The sequence below is a fragment of the Muntiacus reevesi genome, chromosome 10, assembly GCF_963930625.1.
Source record: "Muntiacus reevesi chromosome 10, mMunRee1.1, whole genome shotgun sequence".
Taxonomy (NCBI): domain Eukaryota; kingdom Metazoa; phylum Chordata; class Mammalia; order Artiodactyla; family Cervidae; genus Muntiacus; species Muntiacus reevesi.
The window spans coordinates 4,423,459-4,448,362 of NC_089258.1; the positions used below are offsets into that span (position 1 = coordinate 4,423,459).

The window sequence follows — 24,904 nt, forward strand, 5'->3', positions numbered from 1 at the left end:
ATCCTCATGTCCCACATGGTCCAGGCCTTTATTTGGCTAAGAAAAAAAAGTTCTCAGTATTTCTATCTACTTTATTTTATCAAATTTTCCTTGACAGTTCTTACATGTGTCTTTCAGCATAGATGACTTTGTTCCACCACAGTTTATATGAACATGCTTCAGTAATTTTTCCCAAGACAAATGTGATGTTTTCACTTTAAAAATAACTTAGTACATCTGGAGTCATATTTATAACAGGTGTAATATAGGGATCTCTATCCAGCCCACTTCCTCCACCACCACCATCTCAGTGGTTGCCTTTAATTAGTACATGATGTCCAACCTCCAGGTTTTAGCCTAAAGCACTTCACGAATTGTGTAACGTGATAAGGAACACTTCCTTGTGCTGGATCAAAACTGCCTGTCTGTCTGCTAGGGTCTTCATCCTCTCTGTGGAAGCAAGGACCAAGAACTGTGCACGTCTTTTCTCAAACACATGTGCCCCAGTTTGCCAGAATCATTCAGAATGCTTCCCGGGAGTTTATGTTTCATGATTTTACTGATTTTTCAAATTAAAGGTATGTCTTAATCTTTTTATGATAGTTTTCTGAGTGTGCTGTGAGGAAACATCTCTCTTGTCACCAAGTAAATTGTAAATGATAAAATATTGATATTCACTGATTTTGCTGAGAACATAGCATATAATTTGGACTAGATTATGGTTGATCTTGAGATTCAATAGTTCTATAAAATGCTGTATTACTCTTAAGTACTCTGATAGATGGTGAGAAGGAAGAAGGAGTGGGTTTTACTGAATATCTGCAAGGCAGCAGAAACCATGTTTGAGCAAGCTCCGGGACTTGGTGATGGACAGGGAAGCCTGGCATGCTTCAGCCCGTGGAGTCACAAAGAATCGGACATGACTGAGTGACTGAACTGGAAGTGAGACATGTTAGCCATTAACCACTTTGTGTATTAGGACTCTTAAAATTCTATATTGTTTCCACTTCAGCAGTAAGAAAATTGAGATTAATATCTGTAGATCAGGGAGATTAGACATATTACTCATGGTCATGTATGTATGTTCAGTTGCTCAGTCATGTCCAGCTCTTTGCAACCCCATGGACTGTAGCCCACCAGGCTCCTCTGTCCTTGGAATTTCCCAGGCAAGAAAAATGGAGTGGGTTGCCATTTCCTCCTCCAGGATATCTTCCTAACCCAGAGATCAAACCCACATCTCTTGTGTCTCCTGCATTGGCAGGCAGATTCTTTACCACTGCATCACTTGGGAAACCCCACTCATAGTCATACTGCTAATAAACTAGTAAAATTCTGGTTCCAATAAAAACAGATTCCAAAATCCTATGCTCTTTGCTCTACATCACTCTGTACTAGGGTTGGCAGGACTCACCTGACAGATGATTACCAATCTGATAGGTAATATAGAGATTATTTTAGCACTGATTCAAAGGATCTAAAATCCCTTTCACATGAGAAAGTCTTATATTTAGCTATGAGAGTTGACTTCAAATACAAATGCCCCATAGAGATAAAATCAGTAATTTACATTGAAACAAACTATTGGAGTGACTGGCTTCCACAGGAGGCAGGATCCAGAGACAGGCAGGAGGAGAAGACAAAGGTCACACCTGCAGAATAAAGTGAAAAGATGTAAGAAACTGAAGGACCCCAATCTGTTTGCCTACTTTCCAATGGAATTCTCCAGGCAAGAATACCGGAGTGGGTAGCCATTCCCTTCTCCAGGGAATCTTCTTGACCCAGGGATCGAACCCGCGTCTCTCACATTGCAGGCAGATTCTTTAGCATCTGAGCCACCAAGAAAAGTCCATATTTTCCTAACTTAGAAATATCAGTCTCAATTTCCATACTTGTAAAGTGGGGGTGCTCTTCTACCTGGCTGCTAATTGGGAGCAAATGAACTCTATGAGAATAATTCTGTTATCCAATTACTATGGATGAATGTTAATATCAAATATATCCCCCACCCCCCCCCTACCGCTTATGTTCCCTTTCAGAAGAGGTCATCCTTGGAGTAGAGGGTCAGGAACTGGTTCATCCTAAAAGGCTTCCTCTGATGCAGAAGCGAGATGTTTGGCACATTCATGAGGATGACGTACAGGTACGGGCTTTGATTTAATAAATAAAATGCATTGTTTTGCAGGTATGAAGAAAGCAAACAAGTGAGGTATCTTGTCTTTTCTGAGGATTCTTACTCCTGTTAGTGCATATGCTTGGGTGGAGAGTGGAGTAGAGGTGGTAGGGGGTGGAGGGGTTTTGGACCATAACACAAAGTATCAGTTGATATCCATGAGCCCATACTTACATAAAAAGTGATTGAACAAGGAAATTAATGAGGGAGAATAGACAAATCTCTCTTAAAGAAGAAATCATAAACTTGATGCAGAAATCCTACGCCCCCTCCCCAGGAGGTGTAACATAGCACCCCACCTTTGAGCATGGGCTGTACTTCATGACTTCCTTCCCAAGAGTAGATAGAATAATATGGAAGAAAGAAAAAAATATATAACTTGCAGTGAAGAAAGCTGAAAACTGTTGCCTCAGTGAGATGGTCCAGGTTAACATCAGTAATAAGTCATATTGACAGTATGTTCTTCTGATACGATGCTATGAAAAATGACACTTGATTTTGTCGTTTTCTATCAATTCTTCATAACTCCAGTCTAAACATGAGAAAAACATCAAATAAACCTAAACTAAGAGATATCCCACAAAAAACCTGACCAGTATTTTTGACCAGTACTCTTCAAAACCATCAAGGTCATCAGAAATAAGGGAAGTCTGAAAAATGATCACAATTTAGAGGAGCCTCAGAAGAAATGACAATCCCATGGACAGAGGAGCCTGGCAGGCTATAGTCCATGGGGTCACAAAGAGTCAGACACGACTTAGTGACTGAACAACAACAACAAAAGGACATAAATAGAAAAGTCATATACAAATAAAAGGAAAATATCAATTTCAAAAGTAATCAAAAAGAGCAATTTATCACAATGTTATCATTTCATTATTCAAAAGACTTTTATTAGCAACAATATCTAAGGCAAGGAAACAAGAATCACTATAAATTTCTGTTGAAATTTTAATTTTGAACTTCCTTTATTAAAAGCTATCTGGTAATATTTATCAAAAGCTTTACATTTTCCCCCTATGTTGCTGATAGTGAAATTCTAACTGTAGTGGTTATCCCAAGTGAAATTTCTAATATAGATGTAAATTAAATAAGTTCATTTTGTGTATTCCAGTTTTCAAAAAAATACATACTGTAAAAGAAGATATATTAGAACAGGAAATGCTCATGGTCATGATTTATTTTTATGTGAAGATGTAGAGTATAAGACAGTATACCAACTGTTAAGAAGACATAAACAGAAGATCCAGGGGAGTAAAACTATAAGGATATATAGTAACTTGTATACTTCTGAATAAGGGAAAAGTAGGGAAAGTGTGCATTTTTTCATTTAATTTTATTTTATAACTGGAAAAAAGTCCACCAAAATTAAAAATAAAATAACTTGGCAATTATCCTGCAATTAAAGTAAATAAATTTTAAAAATTATACTCCAATATAAAATAAAGTTAAAAAAAATAACTTGAGGGGACTTCCCTGGCAGTCCAGTGGTTAAGACTTCACTTTCCAATGTGGGGGTTGGGGAGGCTGGTTGGATCCCTGGTTGGTGACCTAAGATCCCACAGGCTTCTTGACCAAAAAAGTAAAATACAAAACAGAAGCAATATTGTAATAAATTCAATAAAGATTTTTTAAATGGTCTATGTAAAAATAACTTAAAAAAATAAATTGAAAGCAAAATTTTTCCTAGAAATTCAGCTATATCAGTATTTATTATTTTTCCTGAAAGGACTTCTGGATTGCTAGGTAGACTGGGAAAGATCTGTAATTTTCCCCTCTGCCTACCCCTCTACCCACCACCAACACACACTCAATGGGTACACAATTAAGTCACATGATGGATACTGTTTTTCAGGAAGCTTTTGAAGAAGAATTGTTGTATCAACTAAACCTAAATAGAAAAATCTTAATAATGCACCTTGTAAAATCAAGGTAAGTTCTATGATAGTTCAATACCTTATAGATGTACTGGTCTATAGTATCCTAGTTTTCATAAAAAACTTCTGGTAAAGTGAATTCCTTAAGCCCTTCTTATGTATATGTAATCTGAATTCTTACTTTTCTAAAATAAGCTTGTATCATTTCAACAATTTAATAACATTTAACAACAATTATGTACACTGCTCTCCTGTTCCTAAATTACTTCCTATCTGGGGCACCTGGAGTATGCTCACTGTAAGAGCTCATACATTAATGCTTTGTGAAGCAGTGAAACAAAAGAAGCTTGAAAACTATATTTTTTTAAAGTGACTTCTAAATTATTGAAAATAGACATCAAATAGAGTTCTGCTGGAGTGGGCTCTAAGGGATGGGAAGAATTTAGTTTATCAAGTTATTTTGTGTACCTTAAATAATTCTAATGCATTAAACTTTCTTCATTAGCTCTCTTCACAACTGTTGCTGCTATTTTTGTTGAATTTCCACTTCTTTCTTTTCTGTTGGTCCTAGGCACAATAGCTCTTCCTCCCAGCATCAAACATTGAAATCATGAAGAACTCTCAGATGTTGAGTAAAATATAGGATAACTCCACTGAAGAATTGAGACTCTGGCCTATTAGCTAAAAAAATTAAGTAAATAAATAAACAACAACAAAATCTCCTTTCACTTTGAGTCTCCCACTGGACAAATGTACAGAAATATGAACCTAATAGCATACTTATATTGATAACTTGTTCAAAATCTGCATATTCTAACATCCTCAGGATGGAAGGAAGCTAACATTTATTGAGAAATTTCTATGTGCCTTTCCTTAAAGTTCTCTTTTAGTCCCTAAAAGTTCTGAAAGTGTTAACCTCTGCATCCACTGAAATGTCCACATGGTAATTCACACTGATTGATATTTGAATGTTAAACCATACCTGCATCCTTGTGATAAAACCCTCTTTGCTGTATTCAGTTCACTTAGACTTTGTTAAAGGTTTTTGAAACCATGTTAATGATGCATATTATTAAGCATTTCTACATTTTTGTGATGTTTGTCACATTTTTATATTAACATTATGTTGGCCTCAAAAATGAGTTAGGAAGTATTCTCACTTTCTATATTTCCCAAAAGATGTTAGTTTTAGAATGCTTGATGGAATTGTTGAATGAAACTACCTGTGCCTTGAAGATTTGTGTGTGTGGAGGGGGGGGGTGGTTTTATTATTACAAATTCAATTTTATTCAGAAGGGTTAGAGTTATTCAAATTTTTTCCTTCACTTTGTATCAGTTTTAAATTCTAATTCACAAGGAAAACATACATTTGTGTAAGATGTCAAATTTTTGGTATAAAGTGTTTTTTATAATATTCTCTTATTATTCTTTTAATGTCTATAGTATCTGATAACACTTTTATAACTTCTAATGCTGGTAATCTGAGTTCTCCATCCTTTTCTCTTGACAATTCTGAAGAGGTTTATCAATTAGCTCATCTTTTCAAATAGCCAAAATTTGGATTTGTTCATTATTGCTCTTTTCTATTTATTTCACTGAATCCATCTATTATCTTTATTATTTAATTTTTCTACTTGTCTAGGGTTTACTTTTCTCTTTTTATAGAAACATTTCATCTTTTCTGTCATAGGTATTTAAAATATTTAAAACCTTCATATTTCCTCCAAGTATTAATTTAGATGCATCTAAAAAACCTTGACATGTTTTATTTTTATTATCATTTCATTCAAAATATTTTCTAATTTCTTTTGAGATTTCTTCTTTGACTCATGGATTACTTAAGAGTGTGTTATTTATTTGATACCAATATCTGGTAGTTTATGGTATAACCTTTGTCAAGATTTGTATGATATCATTTTTTTAATAAAATTTTATTGCAATTTGTTTTATAGACAAACCTATGTTCTAATTTGTTAAACATACCATATGCCCTTGGGGAAAAAAAAATATTTTTCAGTTACTGGATGAAGAGTTCTAGACTGATAGAATTATTTACATCTTTTATTTTTACTTACATTACTCTTTTATGTGTTCTGTCAATTGCCAAGGGATGAGTATTAAAACATTCAATTATGATTTGGAATTGTTTATCCTTTGAATTTTTAAAATAATCGCTTCATGTATTCTGAAGCTTAGCAGTTAGATTCATACATATTTATTATTGTTTTTTCTTTATTGTGGACTGACTCTTTTCTCATTATGTCATTCTAAAATGTCACTCTCGCTGGGAAGTGTATTTTACCTGATATAAATACACTTTAGCTCTGTCTTCACATGCTTACTGTTTCCCTAATGTACAGTTTTTCATCCATTTTCCCCAACCCACCTGTGCGTTAACATTTAAAATGTGTCTCCTGTAAGAAAGCAAGTGGTTGGTTGCTGCCTTTTAGTGACTTCTGACACTATTTCTAATTGGAAAGCTTAAGCCATTAATATTTAATGTAATAAATGATACATTACAATGTTATGAATGAATGATATGGTTGTATTTAATGTTTAATTTCTGTTTGTCTCTGTTTTTGTTTCTCTGGTTTCCTTTTCCTACTCTTCTTTGGATCTTTGAATTATTTGACTTCTTTTTTACTTTATCTACTGGCTTTTTCTTTATCTATTGTCTTTTTAGCAATATCTATCTGCTTTAATTTAAAGTTTTTGTTTTAGAGATTAAAATATATATTTACAGTTAATATTGTATGAAAGTGAAGTGAAAGTCTCTCAGTTGTGTCTGACTCTTTGAGACCCCATGGACTGTGTGTAGTACATGGAATTCTCCAGGCCAGAATATTGGAGTGGGTAGCCTTTCCCTTCTCCAGGGGATCTTCCCAACCCTGGGATTGAACCCAGGTATCCCACATTGCAGGAGGATTCTTTACCTACTTTACCAGCTGAGCCACAAGGGAATATTGTATAATTTTTTATAAAATGTAAAAATTGCAATCTTTTAAAGTCCATGTATCATTTGATGCATGCGAAATATTTGTGATATTATATATCATATATGTATATATTGATATATATGTATATATATAGTATATATTTTATCGAAATATATACCTGTGCACATTAACCCAACAGGTATATATTTCGATAAAATATATACTATATATATACATATATATCATATATACACATATATATCACATATACATATATGATATATAATATCACAAATATTTTGCATTAATTTTGGCACTTAAGGCAAGAGATTTTTCCTTAGATAATATTTTTCCTAGGTTCTTCTCAAAATGATGCAGTTTTAGAACTGCCATGATCTTTTTCTGGTTTGCTTTTTTTTTTTGCTGCCTGTACCACACCCTGAAATCTATGTAGAGAATCTTCTCATGTGACTGGGATTGATTTTGCTTATCTTTAGCATAAGAGGATCTTGCTGAGAACTGAAAGCAACCTGGAGGCATCTCTCTCACATAATAGGCTTTATCTGTTCACTTACTAGAATAAACGAATCTCACCATCTCCCTGTCCTCTTTTCCAGGGAGCTTTTAGCCTTAAATTACAGTGAGACGTACTACTCCACAAAAGGAGAGGAAATCACCACGCATCCTCAGATCACGGTATCTTACAGGACCTTCCTCTGTCTCTTTGAAAATATTATTTCCTTGCATAATTTTGAAACTATTCTAGCTTTACAAGTAGTGGCAGAAAGTGTTACGTCAGAATCAGAAAGTTGTAGAAAGTGTTAGTTAAAAAATAATAATCATAAATAACTTTAAAAAATTTTAAAAACTGAAGAGTTAACTTGGTTGTATCAACTCACCAGAGCTTCTAAGCGCTACTGTTCATTCGCTCCTCCCACTAATACTGGTCAAAGAGTGTGAAAAATAAATAGAGTAAGTATAAAATTTTAAAAAAAGAAATTAATCTTGCATTGACTACCATCACTGAATGATCCTAGAATAGAGGCTATGATCCTCTGAATGCTAAAGGAGGCTGATAACTGCCTAACAAGCAAATCAATGATTGCTAATGTATCTTATTGATTTCTCTGTACCCAAAATGGTGTTAAGTCTGGAGGAAGGGTAGAACAGAACACCAAAGAAGTATGAGATACCCTGATGGAGCAGTAGTTAAGCTAAAGGATAAAACTTAAAGATATGAAACAATTTTAAAACCTCGATCTATGTGACTCTTATGTGAATCAAATCCCCTTGCCCGGTCCTTCTGATCCACCAACACTGAGTCCTCTTTCATTCTCCAAATGAGTTTTGGTTCATTTATTATAGTATAATCATTTATTTTATATATATATAGTCATTTATTATAGTATTATTTCAGTGGATACAAGTTCTGTTTTTATATTTATCTTCCATTCCAGAAGATGCCCACAGCAGCCTTCTAGCCAAGGATGACTTTATTTTCTTCTACCAAATGTATACATTTTAAACCATATCACCTCTATTTAAGGCAGTTATCAGTTATGATATCTAAGTCATCATGCACTCTTTGCAAAATAGAATAGTAAGAAAGCTGGATTACATTCTTCTACAAAGGGAATGGATATTAGTCTGTGAGGGTCTGAGGTCTAGGGCCATAGAAATTGTCACACGTAGATAGGAACTGAACAGAAGAAATTGATGGAAAGAGAAATTATCTGGTGGAATCACCATGAATGGAGCACCAAGGAGGCAGTAATAAAGATACCAACTGATTGAAGCAGAGAGGCAGGGAAGTCATGAAGGAACCTGGTTAGAGAGTGAGACCTAATTTTTGTGATCATCAAAAACTTTGATTTGATTTCATATGCAACAGGGGGAAATGTATGATAGCACAAGGAGGATAGTTTAATAGAGATGTTAAGATGGATTAAGGAGTAATATTTCTAAGGAAAAGGGTCACATTTCTGAGGTTAGCATCAACTCATAGACTGTTAAAATTGTCAGGGAAGAATTTATACACTGTTTTAAATAAAATAATCAAGCAATGAAAACAAAAGGATTCTAAAGTAGCTTTAAAATCTTCCAACACAAGAATGCAATGAATGAATGAATATAAGTGTCATTTGTGAAAATAAAATAATGTATTATAAATATAAAATGTATAGATATTAATATTTATATAACACCAAAACATGTATTTATGTCAATAGCCTCTTCATCTCTTTTAGGATCACTGTTTTTACCAAGGATCTATCTTACATGAGTTTGATTCTGCTGTCAGCATCAGCACATGTCATGGTCTGAGGTATGCACCATATCTTTCTACTTAGATGAATTATTCTATGAATTTTCAAAGACATTCACTTTTATTTTTTATAGACACTTCATATAGAAAAATTAATGGCAAAAAAGGTACTGTATATTTTTGGCATGAATATCCAGTCTAGCCCATTTTTTATGTTCATTTTAGACTAAAAGATACAACATGCTTTAAGCAAGATCAATTTTTCAATATATGATCAAGGGATTCAGAGTTGGAAGATAACTGAGATTCATCCAGCCTGGCCTCTCATGTTACCGATCAGGATAGTGACATCGGAGATTTGTTCCTGAACATTCATTTTGCTGGTGGTTGAACTCTGGCCAAAAACGGGCCTTCTACTTCCTAATCCTATAAATTCCTACCACATCACAGCACAATGCTTCGCAGCTTTTTGCTAAATTAGGCAGTGTTTCCAGTCTCTGGAAAGTAAAATAGTCAGAAGTAAAGCCTATATAAGTTGTTTGTAGATCTTGGGCTCAAGGACAAAGGAAGAGGATATTGGGAGGCAAAGCAGAAAAACAAGAAACTTGTATCTTCATTTATGAGAATTTTAAGTGTTCAGTTTTCAGTATTTCCAAGAATAAAAAACCCTTTAACAACACAATTCCCACATAGCAGTGTCTGTACCTTCATATATTTACTCTTTAATTAATACATACAAATTCACCAAATTTTTGCATGAACGCAAACTTGCCAGGGGTCCTCAGCCATGAGTGGGAATTGCTACTCTACTCAGGCTTCAGAGGAAAGATGGGGCTGTCAAATTTCTGAAATTCGGATGAGCTATCTCTTAGCAAAGAGTCACATGCCGTATCACCTCTTGTTGCTCAGTCTCCAAGTCATGTCTGACTCTTTGTGACCCCATGGACTATAGCATACCAGGCTTCCCTGTCCTTCAGTGTCTTCAAGGGTTTGCTCAAACTCATGTCCGTTGAGTCAGTGATGCCATCCGATCATCTCATCAGTATATCACCTCTTATTCACTCAGGATACCTGGCTACCTGCTGACAGGAGGCCTTGACTCCACTGTTTCCCTTTCTTATTTTTTAAAATTTATTTATTTTAACTGGAGGATAATTGCTTTAAAGTATGTTTCCCTTTCTTAAAAAGGCAAACTCCACAAAGTGGAACGGAGAAATACTATACTAGTAATGTAGCAGTAAAATGAGAGAGATTTTTAAATAGACTTTGCATTCCTAATTTCCACAGGGGGTTCTTCAGGGTGAGAGATCAAAGATACCTCATTGAACCAGTGAAATATTCAGATGAGGGAGAACATTTGGTGTTCAGATATGACCCCCTGATGCAGCAGCCTGTCAATTATTCTTGTACAGAGCTCAACTTTACCAGGACAACTGTTCCAAAGGATAATACTAAATCCCTGGAAGATTCCAAAATGGAAGTGAGTGCTTTATTTTTAAATCACTTTTATCCCATGTCAAATGCTTCTTATTTTCCTTCTCATCTCAAGAGAGAGATTATAAGTCCAATGAATGCAGTATATATGCTACCTGAATCTGACTCTTCACTGTTTGAAATCTGAAATGTCAATTTTTTGTTGTTCTTATCTTTTTTTTTCCACCTCTTTTTTCTTTTTTTTTTTTTCTTCCCCATTCCAATCCCCCCTCCCACCTCCCTCTCCACCCGATTCCTCTGGGTCTTCCCAGTGCACCAGGCCCGAGCACTTATCTCATGCATCCCACCTGGGCTGGTGATCTGTTCCACTATAGATAATATACATGCTGTTCTCTCGAAACATCCCACCCTCACCTTCTCCCACAGAGTCCAAAAATCTGTTCTGTACATCTGTGTCTCTTTTTCTGTTTTGCATATAGGGCTATCGTTACCATCTTTCTAAATTCCATATATATGTGTTAGTATGCTGTAATGTTCTTTATCTTTCTGGCTTACTTCACTCTGTATAATGGGCTCCAGTTTCATCCATCTCATTAGAACTGATTCAAATGAATTCTTTTTAACGGCTGAGTAGTATTCCATGGTGTATATGTACCACAGCTTCCTTATCCATTCGTCTGCTGATGGGCATCTAGGTTTCTTCCATGTCCTGGTTTTTATAAACAGTGCTGTGATGAGCTTATCTTTATAGAAAGTGTTCATTTTCTATAGCAAATCTCAGTTTGTCTCACCAATTTCAAAGAAGGTGGATATCTGCAACCCTAAATATATAGATTTATAGTATTAGAGCTAAACGTGGTTGGAAGGAATGAAATTTACATCTTGAAATCGCTCCTAAATATTGTCGTTTCTTTCCTTGTCTTTCTTGCCACATTTTTTGGGGGAGGAGTTGTTGATTATAAGCCAGATTACCTCCCTCACATCAAACCAAATATTCTAATTGTTAAGGTGGAATTTCTAGTGGAATGACACTACAACGATAGTGTTTTAGGCTTTTCATATCATCTTAAATCCCCACGAGGTGTTAGCCTTAAGATCTGTGAATGTTTGTCTTCTTCACATATCCACGGTTTAGACTGTGCCTGAAACTTTCTAGATGCCTAAGAGGTGTTTTCTGATTAAATCAATCAATTAAAAAATGATTAATTAGCTCAGAAAAGAATAACTTAGTTAAATAGTTGAACCATATGCCTCTGGTTTATACTCAAGAGAATATGCATATACCTAGCGCCTGATACTGAAGGCTGAAAACTTAGAATTTCCTGGAACTGTGTTTTATAAAATAAAGATCTATAATCAGCAATGTTTTACAAGGTTCCTTGGAATTGAATTTCAACAAAGGGAGATTGGGAGACAGAAGAGTAGAAGGAATACAGTCAGTCCTATTGACTGGTTATATGTCCTGCTCTCAACTATAGATAGCCTTTTTTACTTGAACTTACTTAGTGTTTACTTTATAAAAGAAAAAAAAAACTAAATGTTAAAAACTGTATTCATGATTCTTTACTTATAACTCTTATTTTACCTGAAAGACTAAACAAAGAAATGAAGGAATATAAAATATGGAATGTTGCTTCAGTTTCACTAAAATCTGATGAATAGAGCCACATGTTTTAATAACATAGTGGGTTTTATTTACCTAAATTTCTAGAATTATTAGATATACTCTTGGACTTCACCTTACATAATACCAACATTATTCACCTTGAAAATGTTAACTTAAAATGTTAAGATAAAAAATATTAACCATATTTCATTCAATTTTCCATATATTTCCAGAGCAAGGAAAAAGAAAAGCATATTGAACTATTCATTGTTGCCGATGATAACATGGTAAGTTTTCACTTAAACATTTGCTCTCTATTGTAGTTGTGATGTTTTAGCAAAGGGAAAGTACTATTTTCATCAAAATTTCATTCCAGGTTCAAAGTTCTGTTTTTAGCTTCCCTGGACATATGTAAGAGACAATATGGTCCTTTGGGTATACAGCAGACTAAGTCAAAATAGAACCCTCCCTCTCCACTATGAACATAGGGAAATGATGAACAACTTACAAAAAAATTGAAAATATGTTCACAATCTATATGTGGGTTTGTGCTCAATCGCTCAGTCATGTTTGACTCTTTGCAACCCCATGGACTGTAGCCCCCCAGGCTCCTCTGTCGTTCCCAGGCAAGAATGTTGGAATGTGCTGCCATTTCCTTCTCCAGGGGATCTTCTTGACCCAGAATTGAACCTATGTCTCCTGCATTACTGGCAGTCTCCTGCATCATAAGCAGATTCTTTACTGCTAAGCCACCAGGGAAGCCCAAGTGGAGGGAGGTGGGATGGACCACAATTACTTGTCCTTCTCCATCATATCTCTGGCTCCAGGATGATCCTTGATTACATGCTCCTGAGTTTGTGGCAACCATGGATACAGGAGGGCTGAGAAAGTTGTTTTTTGCAATATACCGGTTGATACAGCTTTAAATAAATTTTGCTATAAATATGGATTCTAAAGCAGCAGTCCCCAACCCATGTTGGCACCAAGAATTAGTATCTTGGAAGACAATTTTTCCATGGACCAGGAAGTGGGGAGATGGTTTCAGCATCCTGAAAGTGCATTCAAGTTCATTACACTTATTGGGCACTTTATTTCTATTATTATTACTTCAGCTCCACCTCAGATCATCAGGCATTTGATCTCAGAGATTGGGGACCCCTGCTTTAAAGAACAGTTATCAGTTGGCTTAATACATCAGTATAATGCTATATAATGTAATGTGAAGAGGGAACAGAGTTATAAAGAAACACCTTAAAATAGTGACAAGTTAAAACTGCCTTTAGAAACTGCTATATCTGGTTATTTTATATTAAAAGTATATTTCTGCATAAGTTGTATAGATTTCTCAGCTCACTGGAAGGAAAGCCAATGAATTTTTTTCTTTGAAATATACCATAATGGGAATAATGTTGTTGAAATTGCATTCAGTTTCTATGATCAATGAATGTTAATTGAATGTCTATTTTTCCAGTATCGCAGGAATAGTCAACCTCACAGTAGACTGAGGAACCGAGTTTGGGGAATGGTCAATTTTGTTAACATGGTAAGATTTGACACAGTTTGAATCAAGCCAAAATCACAAATGAAAGAAACTTTTAGGCTAGATCTCTCCTGGATTTTTGTAGTAATCCTGATTCTGAGATAGCCCAAAATACAATTCACCAAGGCAGCTAATTAACAAAATTCCATTGGAAAAAAAATCAAAGCAACAAATGAATCACAACTGTAAGTTTTAAGTTTTCTAAGTAAATGATATTTAATATTTAGATAAGTTTCAAGCATTCGTTACTAAGCATAAACTTTACAAGGCAGTGTACAAAGACTTGACTACCCACCATGAATAATCAAATCCATTCTTTGAAATTACTGTTCCATGACCTTGCATTGTATAGCAAAAAGGCTTTCAAATGCTAATTTATAGTCCATCTTCAAACAGAGAGATCAGGGGAAACATTTCTATGAAAAGCAGCAAATGATTACTTTGTCTAACTTAGAATGAACTAGAACTCTTTTAAATAAATAATACTGTGAATTTTACATGTGTTTTAAAAACTGATTCCTTCTGAGTTAGCCAGCTCCTTTACTAGGATAAAGAGAGCCCCCCGAAAAGACACTGTAGAAGTCACCCCTTTAGGTCAGTGATTTTTTTCATTCACCAGCTGATCTGTTTCTAGTTTTTCACTAGAATGTTTGGGGACCTGAACCAGCCCTGACTGGGTACTGAATTCCCGGGCTAAGTGAGGCCATCAGTTTTGCTCTGCAGATAGGGAAGTCATGAGCTGACCTCTGTTCAAATTCTACTGGGCCTAGGGCTGTTGAATGGGCTATGAAGATTCCACGGTAAGAGTCCCTGGTCAGACAGACTGAAGTCTATATTCAGCAATGAGCAGGGCTGCAAATCAGATTCTCTGCTTGGGCACAGGAGGAGAAGCAGCTCTGAAACTGATAAAGCTCTGTTGGCTGTCTTAAGTCAAGTTGACCCCCTTTCCTGGCTGAACAGGATCACTGACTTTGCTTGAAGACTATCAGCTCTGTCTGCCCATCTCTTAGGCTGAGCATTGCTGGGATGCCCATCTTTTAGGGGTTTTCACCAGTCCAGAAGTGGCTTTGCTCTGGGGGAATCTCAAGGGCTGCTTCTCCCGTTTCTTGCAATTATCTTTATTACTCCCCTAACATGGATCCAAATATAACACAGATCTATCTCTCTCCTTGAGTTCTCATCCCCAAACTGTTGCACACTGCTGAATTTGTACTAAATATTTTCAGTTCAGTTCAGTGATATTTTCTCATTAGAAAAGAATATATCCAGAGAATGGCAAATATCGTTTCCATTTGCACTTGATTACGATTTTATGAACCTGAAGTCCACCCAAGAAGGTAGAGAGTCCAAAGAACCCAGGTTAAGAAAAAATCTCACGGGACCTAACTCATCAAGAAAGACAAAGGAATGGGCATCTAGTTAGGTTTGAGATCATGGTTTAGCTAAAGATCTAACTTTAAAAGAGTTTATGAAAACCATAGTTCTTCATGGTTATGAAATGACCATGAGTCATGATTATTGTGTCGGCACATGAAATTCTATATAGTCATGTTATGCAGGTTAAGAAAAGTGAAAAATTAGTACATGGTTATTGTTATAGCAATGATGTGAATATTAAACTTCTTAATAATCAGTTACACCTTCTATGAATATTATCAAGTTGACCTCTCTATTTCTGTTCTTAACTCAGTGTTTATAGTTATTATCCACTTCTCCTTTCAACTGACTTGTACTGGCTATTTTGAGATATAAAATTGATTTAACACATAGTTCTTTGTCTCAAAATCTTCATAACATTTGCTTAAATTCTTTTTGTCCTGGCATCAAAGTATCTATCAACTTTGTGTTTACAAAAGCAGATGGGAATAAGAGTGAGAAGGCTTGAGCTACAACTATTTCAATCTGCTTTGAGGCTTTGAGCAATTCCCAATAAGTTTTCTTACACAACAAAGTAATTCCAAAAATCAAACACGGAGCACAAACATGAGAGCTAGGTTATTATTTGTTTGTTGTTTTTTTTTTAATTTCTACAACTTTTTATTCGTGAAAAATTTTAAGCATACACAAAGTAAGCAGAACAGCATAATGAACCTCTATGTATTCATCATCCAATTTCAATGATTACCACCATTCTACCCTTTATCAATATCACTAGCCAATGCCCACCACTTGCATTATTATTATTGTATTTTTGCAAGTTTCGGGAGGTAAATTCAACACTTCAAAATATGCAAGTCTGCATTCTTCTTCTTTTTATTATTTTACAGGTTTGAGAGTGGTAAGTTCAATAGTTTGAAATGCACAAGTCTTAGCTATAAAAATTTGAATAATGAATCCACTTATGTGATCCACACTCCTATGACCATAATAGAATCCATTTCCCACAAATTTCCTTTTTCCCTAGGAGTAACCTGCTGGCTCTCCACACACTTTTCTGAAAAATTTCACTGTAGATTAGTTCTACTCTAAGAGCTTCATGCAAATGGAATTATCCTGCGGGTCTTCATCTGTGTCTGACTTCCCTTGCTTAGCACAATGCCTGAGATGCATTCATGTAGCTGTGTCTGTATTGGTGGTTTGTTCTCTGACATTTCTTGGTAGTTTTCTAGGGTATGGAAATCACAATTTGTTTACCCATTCTCCCACTGATATTCATTTGAGTATTTTCCAATCTGGGCTACGGTGAATGAAGCTGTTATGAACATTTTTGCACAAATCCCTTTGCAGACAATGCAATATCAATGTTCTAGTCTACTACCAAACCAACTCATGACCTCAGTAAAGAGATGGATAAGGAATATTCATTCTGTTGTGTGCCAGTGTTCATAAATTCATGTTTTCAAGTCAGGTATTATCTCAGAGCTTTACTTATGTATTTATTTTAGACATATCGTGAGCCCAATGCCTATCAGAATTACATTTCAAGGAGAATCAGATATTTTTAGCCAAGTTTCTTGGTTGGCCATGGCAGTTCACCCAATATTCTGGATGATTCAACCTCACATTCTGTTTCAATACAACTATTTATAAAATGAGACCTGAACATTTGACGATGTACTTCACACATCAAAATTACTTTTTTAATATAAAGAAATATAGTCACAATAAAGGATCCTTCTGCAATTTGACATTGTGAAAAATTGTTTCTCCTTTGAACAGATTTATAAAACCTTGAACATTCATGTGACATTAGTTGGCCTTGAAATATGGACAAATGGAGACAAAATAGAAGTAGATTCAAACATAGAAACTACCTTATTGCGTTTTTCAGCTTGGCAAGAAATAATCCTTAAAAAAAGGAAACATTTTGATCACAGTATGTTACTCAGGTATGTAACTGCTCTATTTTTCTGCATATTAGATGGATTATTTTTAAAAAGAAAATAACACAATAAACTAAAATATTTTTAAAGCAGTGACTTTTGGATAAAATCACAGGAATAAAACATTATGTGTGGTTAAATAGAAAATTTCCAAATGACCTTGTAAATGATCTTTTTCCTAATAATGGTCTTTCAGCATCTCTTTTGATGTCCTTAAAGCTACTATATAAGGGTGGTACCAGCTTTACCTATTTCATCTACCTATAATCCTAGTATTTCTCCTAAGGCCTACAAAACAGCCCACAGATACACTTTCTAGAGATTGCTTCAAGAAAATCGGAAATATCAAGGGAACAGTTCATGAAAGGATGGGCATGATAAAGGACAGAAAACAATAAGGACCTAATAGAAGCAGCAGAAATTAAGAAGAGGTGGCAAGAATACACAGAAGAACTATACAAAAAAGGTCTTCATGACCCAGATAACCATGATGGTGTGATCACTCAACTAGAGTCAGGCATCCTGGAGTGTGAAGTCAAGTGGGCCTTAGGAAGCATTGCTACAAACAAAGCTAGTGGAGGTGATGGAATTCCAGCTGAGCTATTTCAAATCCTAAAAGATGGTGCTATTGAAGTGTTGCTCTCAATATGCCAGTAAATTTGGAAAACTCAGCAGTGGCCACAGGACTGGAAAAGGTCAGTTTTCATTCCAATCCCAAAGAGGCAATTTCAAAGAATGTCATATTACCAAACAGTTGTGCTCATTTCACATGCTGTTAAGATTATGCTCAAAATCCTTCAAGCTAGGTTTTAGCAGTATGTGAACAGAGAACTTCCAGATGTATAAGCTGGATTTAGAAAAGGCAGAGGAACCAGAGATCAAATTGTCAACACCCATTGGATCATAGAGAAAGCAAGGGAATTCCAGAAAAACATCTACTTCTTCTTCATTGAATACGCTGTATGGATCACAACAGACTGTGGAAAATTCTAAAAGAGATGGAAATACCAGCCCACTTTGCCTGTCTCCTGCGAAACCTGTGTGCGAGTCAAGGAGCAACAGTCAGAACCTTACATAGAACAACTGAACAACTGGTTCAAAATTGGGAAGGAGTACAACAAAACTGTTCATTGTCACCCTGCCTGTCACATGCAGAGTACATCGTGCCAAATGCCAGGCTGGATGAATCACAAGCTGGAATCAAAATTTCCAGGAGAAATATCAACAACTTCAGACATGCAGATGTGTGCGTGTGCTAAGTTGCTTCAGTTGTGTCCAGTTCTTTGCTACCTAGTGGATGGTAGCCCATCAGGCTCCTCCTCTATCCATGGGATGCTCCAGGCAAGGATAATGGAGTGGGTTGCCTTGCCCTCCTCGAGGTGATCTTCTTGACCCAAGGAGAGGACCTATATCTCTCAGGTCTCCTGAATTGGCAAATGGATTCTTTACCACTCATACCACCTGGAAGCCCAGATATGCAGATGATACCACTCTAATGGCAGAAAGTGAAGAGAAACTAAAGAACCTCTTGATGAGGGAGTAAGAGGAGAGTTAAAAAGCTGGCTTAAAACTCAACATTCAAAAAGTAAGATTATGGCATCTGATCCTATCACTTCATGGCAAGTAAAGGGGGGAAAGTGAAAGCAGCAGCAGTTTTTCTTTTCTTGGGTTCCCAAATACCTGTGGACGGTGACTGCAGCCATGAAATTAAAAGACATTTCCTCCTTGGAAGGAAAGCTGTGACATACCTAGACAGTGTATTAAAAACTAGAGACATCACTTTGCCAACAAAGGTGTGTATAGTCAAAGCTATGGTTTTTCCAGTAGTCATGTAAGGATGTGAGAGTTGGATCATAAAGAAGGCTGAGTGCCAAAGAATTGATGCTTTTGAATTGCAGTCTTGGAAAAGACTCTTGAGAGTCTTTTGGACTCAAAGAAGATCAAACCAGTCAATTCTGAAGGAAATTAACCCTGAATGTTGGAAGGACTGATGCTGAAACTGAAGCCCCAGTACTTTGACCACCTGATGCAAAGAGCTGACTCACTGGAAAAGACCCTGATTCTGGGAAAACTTGAGGACAGAAGGAGATGGGGGCAACAAAGGATGGCATCATTGACTCAAAGGACATAAGTTTGAGCAAACTCCAGGAAATAGTGAAGGACAGGGAAGTCTAGCGTGCTATAGTCCACGGAGTCACAAAGACTCAGACACGACTTGGTGACTGAACAACAATAACAACAGCATTATCTCAATGTTTACTTTCAGTCTGAGCTCAGAACTATAAAGCTTGCAAGGCCATAATGGGAGCTCAGGTCTAGTCATTTGGCAGCTTGATGAGCAAACCAGAACTCCAGATATCACTTCTGGTATCACAATGGCTGTAACACATATCTCCAGGGGAATAACTGTATCTAATTTAGTTTCACACATTCATGTACTATGGACTTCCCTGCTGGCTCAGACAGTAAAGCGTCTGCCTATGATGCAGGAGACCCAGGTTCGATCACTGAGTTGGGAAGATACCCTGGAGAAGGAAATGGCAACCCACTCCAGTACTCTTGCCTGGAAAATCCCATGGACGGGAGGATCCTGGTAGGCTACAGTCCATGGGGTCACAAAGAGTTGGACTACTATGTCCCAAAGTCATGGGGGGTAAGCTAAAATATCATCATGACCTTCATAGCAAGCAAGGATAGCCCCTTTGTCTATTTCATGGATGTATGTCTTAAAACACTTAAGAAGTTAGTCTAGAAATATTAATTTGTTTTACGTAGACAAACTTTTACTTCCACAAATGTCTCTTATTCTGAGCAGTAGCTTCACACACTATTAGTATGTCTACAAATAGGAATATGGGGAGGGGAGTGCTAAATGTTTAACTGTGCATCATATTTGGAATTTCTTATGTGTTGGGTTTCTTATATGTCTTCCTTCTATATTCACATAGATCTAGAAGTGATTGGATACCATATATGACATTATCATGCTATGACTTTTGGTTTTCAGTAATGATGAGCTAAGTTAGAATCCAGATGGTGCTTTCTCTGGTGCTTCATCTCCATAGCTGATATTCTCTCAAGATTCCCAGAGTCTGGAAAGATCAGAATCCTAAATTCTTCTAAGATGCATAGTCAAATACTAAGACTTTTAAATATAGGGAGATAAATATTTCAGTAGTGAAGACAGAAAAGTAGCATCTCTTCTTGATGAAAAAATTTGAAAACTGAGAGTGGTCACCTGACCTGACAACCTTTCTTGTATTTGAACCCTCTGTATTATACTCTGAGTTTCCTTGGTGGCTCAGATGGTAAAGAATCTGCCTGCAATTCGGGAAACCTGGGTTCAATCCCTGGGTTGGGAAGGTCCCCTGGAGAGGTAACAACTACCCACTCCAGTGTTGTGGCCTGGAGAATTCCATGGACGGTATAGTCCATGGCGTAGCAAACAGTTGGACATGACTAAATGACTTTTACTTTCACTTTATTATACTCTAAGAATGACCCTCCAACCTATGACAGTTCTTTTCAGAGTGGTAAAACTCTAAATGCTTTTCTTGAAAGCATGTCAGATTTGGGTCCCTTTAGTATACACATCTACATCTGTCTTTTTAGACAATCCAGGAATAGGCTTTTTTTACATGACAAGTGTTTTAAAATATCTGATAATAGTTATCAAATTCTCTATGAGTTTCTATGGCTGATTAATTTTGTTTTAATTTTTAATCACAGCAAACTAATCATGGTGTTGAGTCCGTTCACTATGCTGCATTTTCCCCTCTGAACCCTTTGAAATATTTAGGTCTTTTAAAGTGACCTTATCCAAAGTTGAGTGCAGGGCAAACTAAAGTTAAGTCAAATGGACTCTTACCTTATTATTATTTTTTTTTGGAAAGGGCATTTTTATGATTTAATTTCAAGATTACATTGACTTTCTCAATGCCTCTAAAATGCCACAGGTTTAAAATGAGTTTGATATCAACTAAGGTCATCCTCCATTCCAGAACTCCAGGAAAAAGAAAAGGCACTTTTCATGTGCCAGGGTCCTAGCACCGGGGTGTTCACTTCACTTCAGTCTTTGTGTTGATTGAACTCCGGGTTTATTTGTATCTTGTTCACAGTGGAAAGTGGCTCTACGCACCAGCGCATGGAACTTCCTACCCAGGGGGGATGTGCCTGCCCTATTATTCCTCCAGCGTTGTTAAGGTGGGCTGTGCTTTATTTACGTTACATTACTTAATTAGAAAGTTTACCTTAAACTACTGTAATTTTCTGTGTTCTAATGGAAGGAACCACGTATGCATCTTATCATGCATTCCCATCAAAATATGTCATGATGAAGCTGTCTTGTTTCTTTTTTAAATGGGAAATGTATTATAAAAACTATACATACATAATGAAGATAAACCAGTGCTTTTCAGAATTTAAAAGAACATTGGATTTTGGACGATTCTTCCTGCCTTTGAAACCTTCTCTAGCATGATAAAAATAATCACACTGATAGAATTTTGGTATATACTTCTAGTTTTTTACAAAGTCAAGTATGAAATCTGAAGATTTCAGCAGCAACTTTCTGTCAAAATCCTATTAATGGTATGAGCCTACTGAAAGGTTCTTACATATGAAAAGAGTATTCAGTATTTATGTTAATATATGAATTAACATACAAAGACCAGGAAAGCTCTTTTGCCTATTACATACAGTTATTTATAAGGACATGTGATGTATATAAAACTTGATGGTTGGTTTAGCAAGTGAACATAATTGCTTTTATTCAGAAAATGTATAAACCACTTCAAGTATCATATCTAGATGGCCTTACCATTCCATTTTAGCAAGCCTACAAACTACAAACTGCCAACATCACTTGTTTACCCAATCCCTTCCCAGGTCACTAGGCTTCCAGTAAATTCTGTCCAAGTAACCCTAAGATAAGCTTTAAAATATCAAAGTTGATTTCCTGTAGTGTCTTTACCTAGTTGTTGCTATGCTCAAGACAGTCTTGTAAGACCTTGAACTTAAAAGCTAGTACTTACTAAGATGACTACCTGATTTTTTATTCCCATTTTTTTTATGATTATAATTTTGCCTATGGTATTTCAGAAATAAAATTTTGTATAATAGAGTCAAATTAATCTAATATAGGCTGTGCACTCCAATTATGACATTATAACCCATCCAGGATACATTTTAAATGTCATATGAGTAAGATAAAATTACCAAATTAGGGATGTTTTTCCTTTATAGTAACCTGATATCCCACCCCTCTTCAGAAATTAAAATTTTCCACTAACATAGAGATTAAAATATAAAATAGAAATAAGAACAGTGATAGCAATCAACGCTGCCTTGGATTTTCCATTACCGATCTTCTGACTTTTTTCACAATAGTAACTCCCTCCTCATGATTGTATCACATTATTGCCTAATGTGAGATTATAAATTGAAAACCCTAAACTCACACATTTTTATTTTTATGCCCTTTGAATATCTAGGAATAGGAGACAATCAATAATGTTTATTTTGTTGTTAGGATGCTAATTAATAAGTTTGAGCTATTGGTAAGAATGAGTCTATATAAAATCAATAATGACTATTACTTCACCAAAAAAAAAAAAATCTACAAATGTTAGAGTTAGAAACCATCAAAAGGTTTTGTCCAACTTCATTATATAAGTGAGGAAGTTAAGGTGCAAGAATGGAAGATAATTTAGTTCATAATCTCTCAGATAAGATACTAATTAGCCAGAAGCTAGAAACCAGATCTTAGTGACTACTTCAGAGTTTATGTACTATTGTAGCTTGTGTGTTATTTTATAGAAGTTTCTAATGCAAGACTTTTTTGGCCTCAGGATCTTTTACCTGACCTCAATGCAATTGCAAGCAGAATGGCACACCACTTGGGGCATAACCTTGGGATGAGTCATGATGATTACCCATGTACCTGTGCTTTGGAAAAATGTGTGATGAACAGTGGTGGAAGGTAAGATTCCAATATAGAGAAAATATTTCAATATTGGAGGAATGGCTTTGATTAAAACTCAGTGCTGTAGGGCCACATGGTTATTATATGGCTATGGTTTCTCTGGTGGTTCAGAGGGGCTTCCCTGGTGGATCAGAGGGTAAAGAATCTGCCTACAATGCAGGTGTCCCAGGTTTGATCCCTGGGTCAGTAAGATCCCCTGGAAAAGGGAATGGCAACCCACTCTAGTATTCTTGCCTGGAGAATCCCATGGACCGGAGAAACATGGTGGGCTGTAGTCTATGGGGTCACGAGTCTGACACAACTGAACGACTAGCACTATAGTTATTATCTGGAATTTTCCTAATATATCCTGGGTAAGAACTCAGTAACTGATATCTAATTTTACATCATTATCTACATAATTAGTAATATTTGGGAGAGGAACACACCATCCCCCTCAAATGTCTTCAAGACTTTAAAAATCCATCTGTAGTTAATCATTGTGTCAATAATAATGAGCAGGGAGTCAAAACCAGAGGAAGATAGAAGGGAAGTGAGTTTCAATTTGAAAAGAAGTATATCACATTCCTAGGATGTGTAAGAAAATAAATTGCTTCAAGAAATGTTATAGAGAACAATTTCTGCCAAGTATCCTGTTAGCTAGTGCTTATTTTTTTAAAAACTTGAACATGATTCAGTCCCTGTATGGAGGAGCTAGCAATCTTGCACAGATGATAGACAAATATATAGATTATTTCAAGTGGAACAATAAAAGGTGACGTGGAGACAGCAGGTAGAGTTGGCCTAGATGTAGGCTGCAGGGGGCTTCCCAGGCAGGACTAGTGGTAAGGAGCCTGCCTCCCAATGCAGCAAACATAAGAGACGCAGGTTCAATCCCTGGGTTGGGGAAATTACCTGGAGGAGGCCATGGCAACCCACTGCAGTATTCTTGCCTAGATAATCCCATGGACAGAGAAGCCTGGTGGGCTACAGTCTATAGGGTCGCAGAGGTGAACGGGGTTGAAGTGACTTAGCACGTATGCACACAGGCTTCAGGAAGCATGTTCTGGAAGACATATAGTCTGAATATTTTCACTAAACTAGCCTGTGTTGGCTGTATTTCAAAAAGACATTTCATGTAATAAAGAGCCCAGGTACTGGTCGGCAGTAACTGTAAGACGAGAGCAGGAAAGGTAAATGGACTTTGAGTCCATCATTTCTGTTTGTTCTGTTTTGGCTGCTCTGGGCCTTTGTTGCCGCGTGTGGGCTTTTCTCTAGTTGAGATGAGCAGGGGCTAGTCTCTGGTTGTGGTGCATGGGCTTCTCACTGCAGTGGCCTCTCTCCTTGTGGTGTGTAGGCTCTAGAGCACGGGTTCAGCAGTTGTGGTGCATGGACTTTGCTGCCCTGAGGGATGTGGAATATTCCTGGATCAAGGATCGAACCCACATCCCCTGCATTGGCAGGCAGACTCCCAACTACTGGACCACCAGAGCAGTCTTCTCTTTGTTTTTTGTTCTCATTTCTTCATTGAATTTTCACGGTTGTTCTACCACTATGCATTGATATGATTAATCTTTATTTTTAACTCATCCTATCTCTAGCATTCCTGCACTGAAATTCAGTAAATGCAGCAAAGCCCAGTACCAGCAATTTCTCAAGGATTACCAGTTGACATGCATGCTCAATGTTCCATTTTCTGACAAGCTATCTGATTACCCATATTGTGGAAACAACAGGTTGGATGATGGAGAGGAGTGTGATTGTGGCCTTGTTCAGGTATTTGCAAATGATGCTGTCTTTTGATTTACAAAATG

General features: G+C 36.4%; 1 protein-coding gene across 1 annotated transcript in view; it reads left to right on the top strand.

The window, feature by feature from the left end:
* Positions 1 to 505: 505 nt before the first annotated feature.
* ADAM7 (ADAM metallopeptidase domain 7) overlaps positions 506 to 24,904 on the top strand; it is a 66,439-nt gene continuing 42,040 nt past the window's right edge. The window contains exons 1-12 of the mRNA XM_065947536.1: positions 506 to 557; positions 2,016 to 2,119; positions 4,005 to 4,081; positions 7,580 to 7,658; positions 9,209 to 9,285; positions 10,513 to 10,705; positions 12,499 to 12,552; positions 13,737 to 13,808; positions 16,965 to 17,134; positions 21,247 to 21,331; positions 22,978 to 23,108; positions 24,692 to 24,866. Of these exons, the coding sequence (XP_065803608.1) occupies positions 506 to 557; positions 2,016 to 2,119; positions 4,005 to 4,081; positions 7,580 to 7,658; positions 9,209 to 9,285; positions 10,513 to 10,705; positions 12,499 to 12,552; positions 13,737 to 13,808; positions 16,965 to 17,134; positions 21,247 to 21,331; positions 22,978 to 23,108; positions 24,692 to 24,866 (1,269 nt within the window). The remainder of the gene's footprint in view (positions 558 to 2,015; positions 2,120 to 4,004; positions 4,082 to 7,579; positions 7,659 to 9,208; positions 9,286 to 10,512; positions 10,706 to 12,498; positions 12,553 to 13,736; positions 13,809 to 16,964; positions 17,135 to 21,246; positions 21,332 to 22,977; positions 23,109 to 24,691; positions 24,867 to 24,904) is intronic.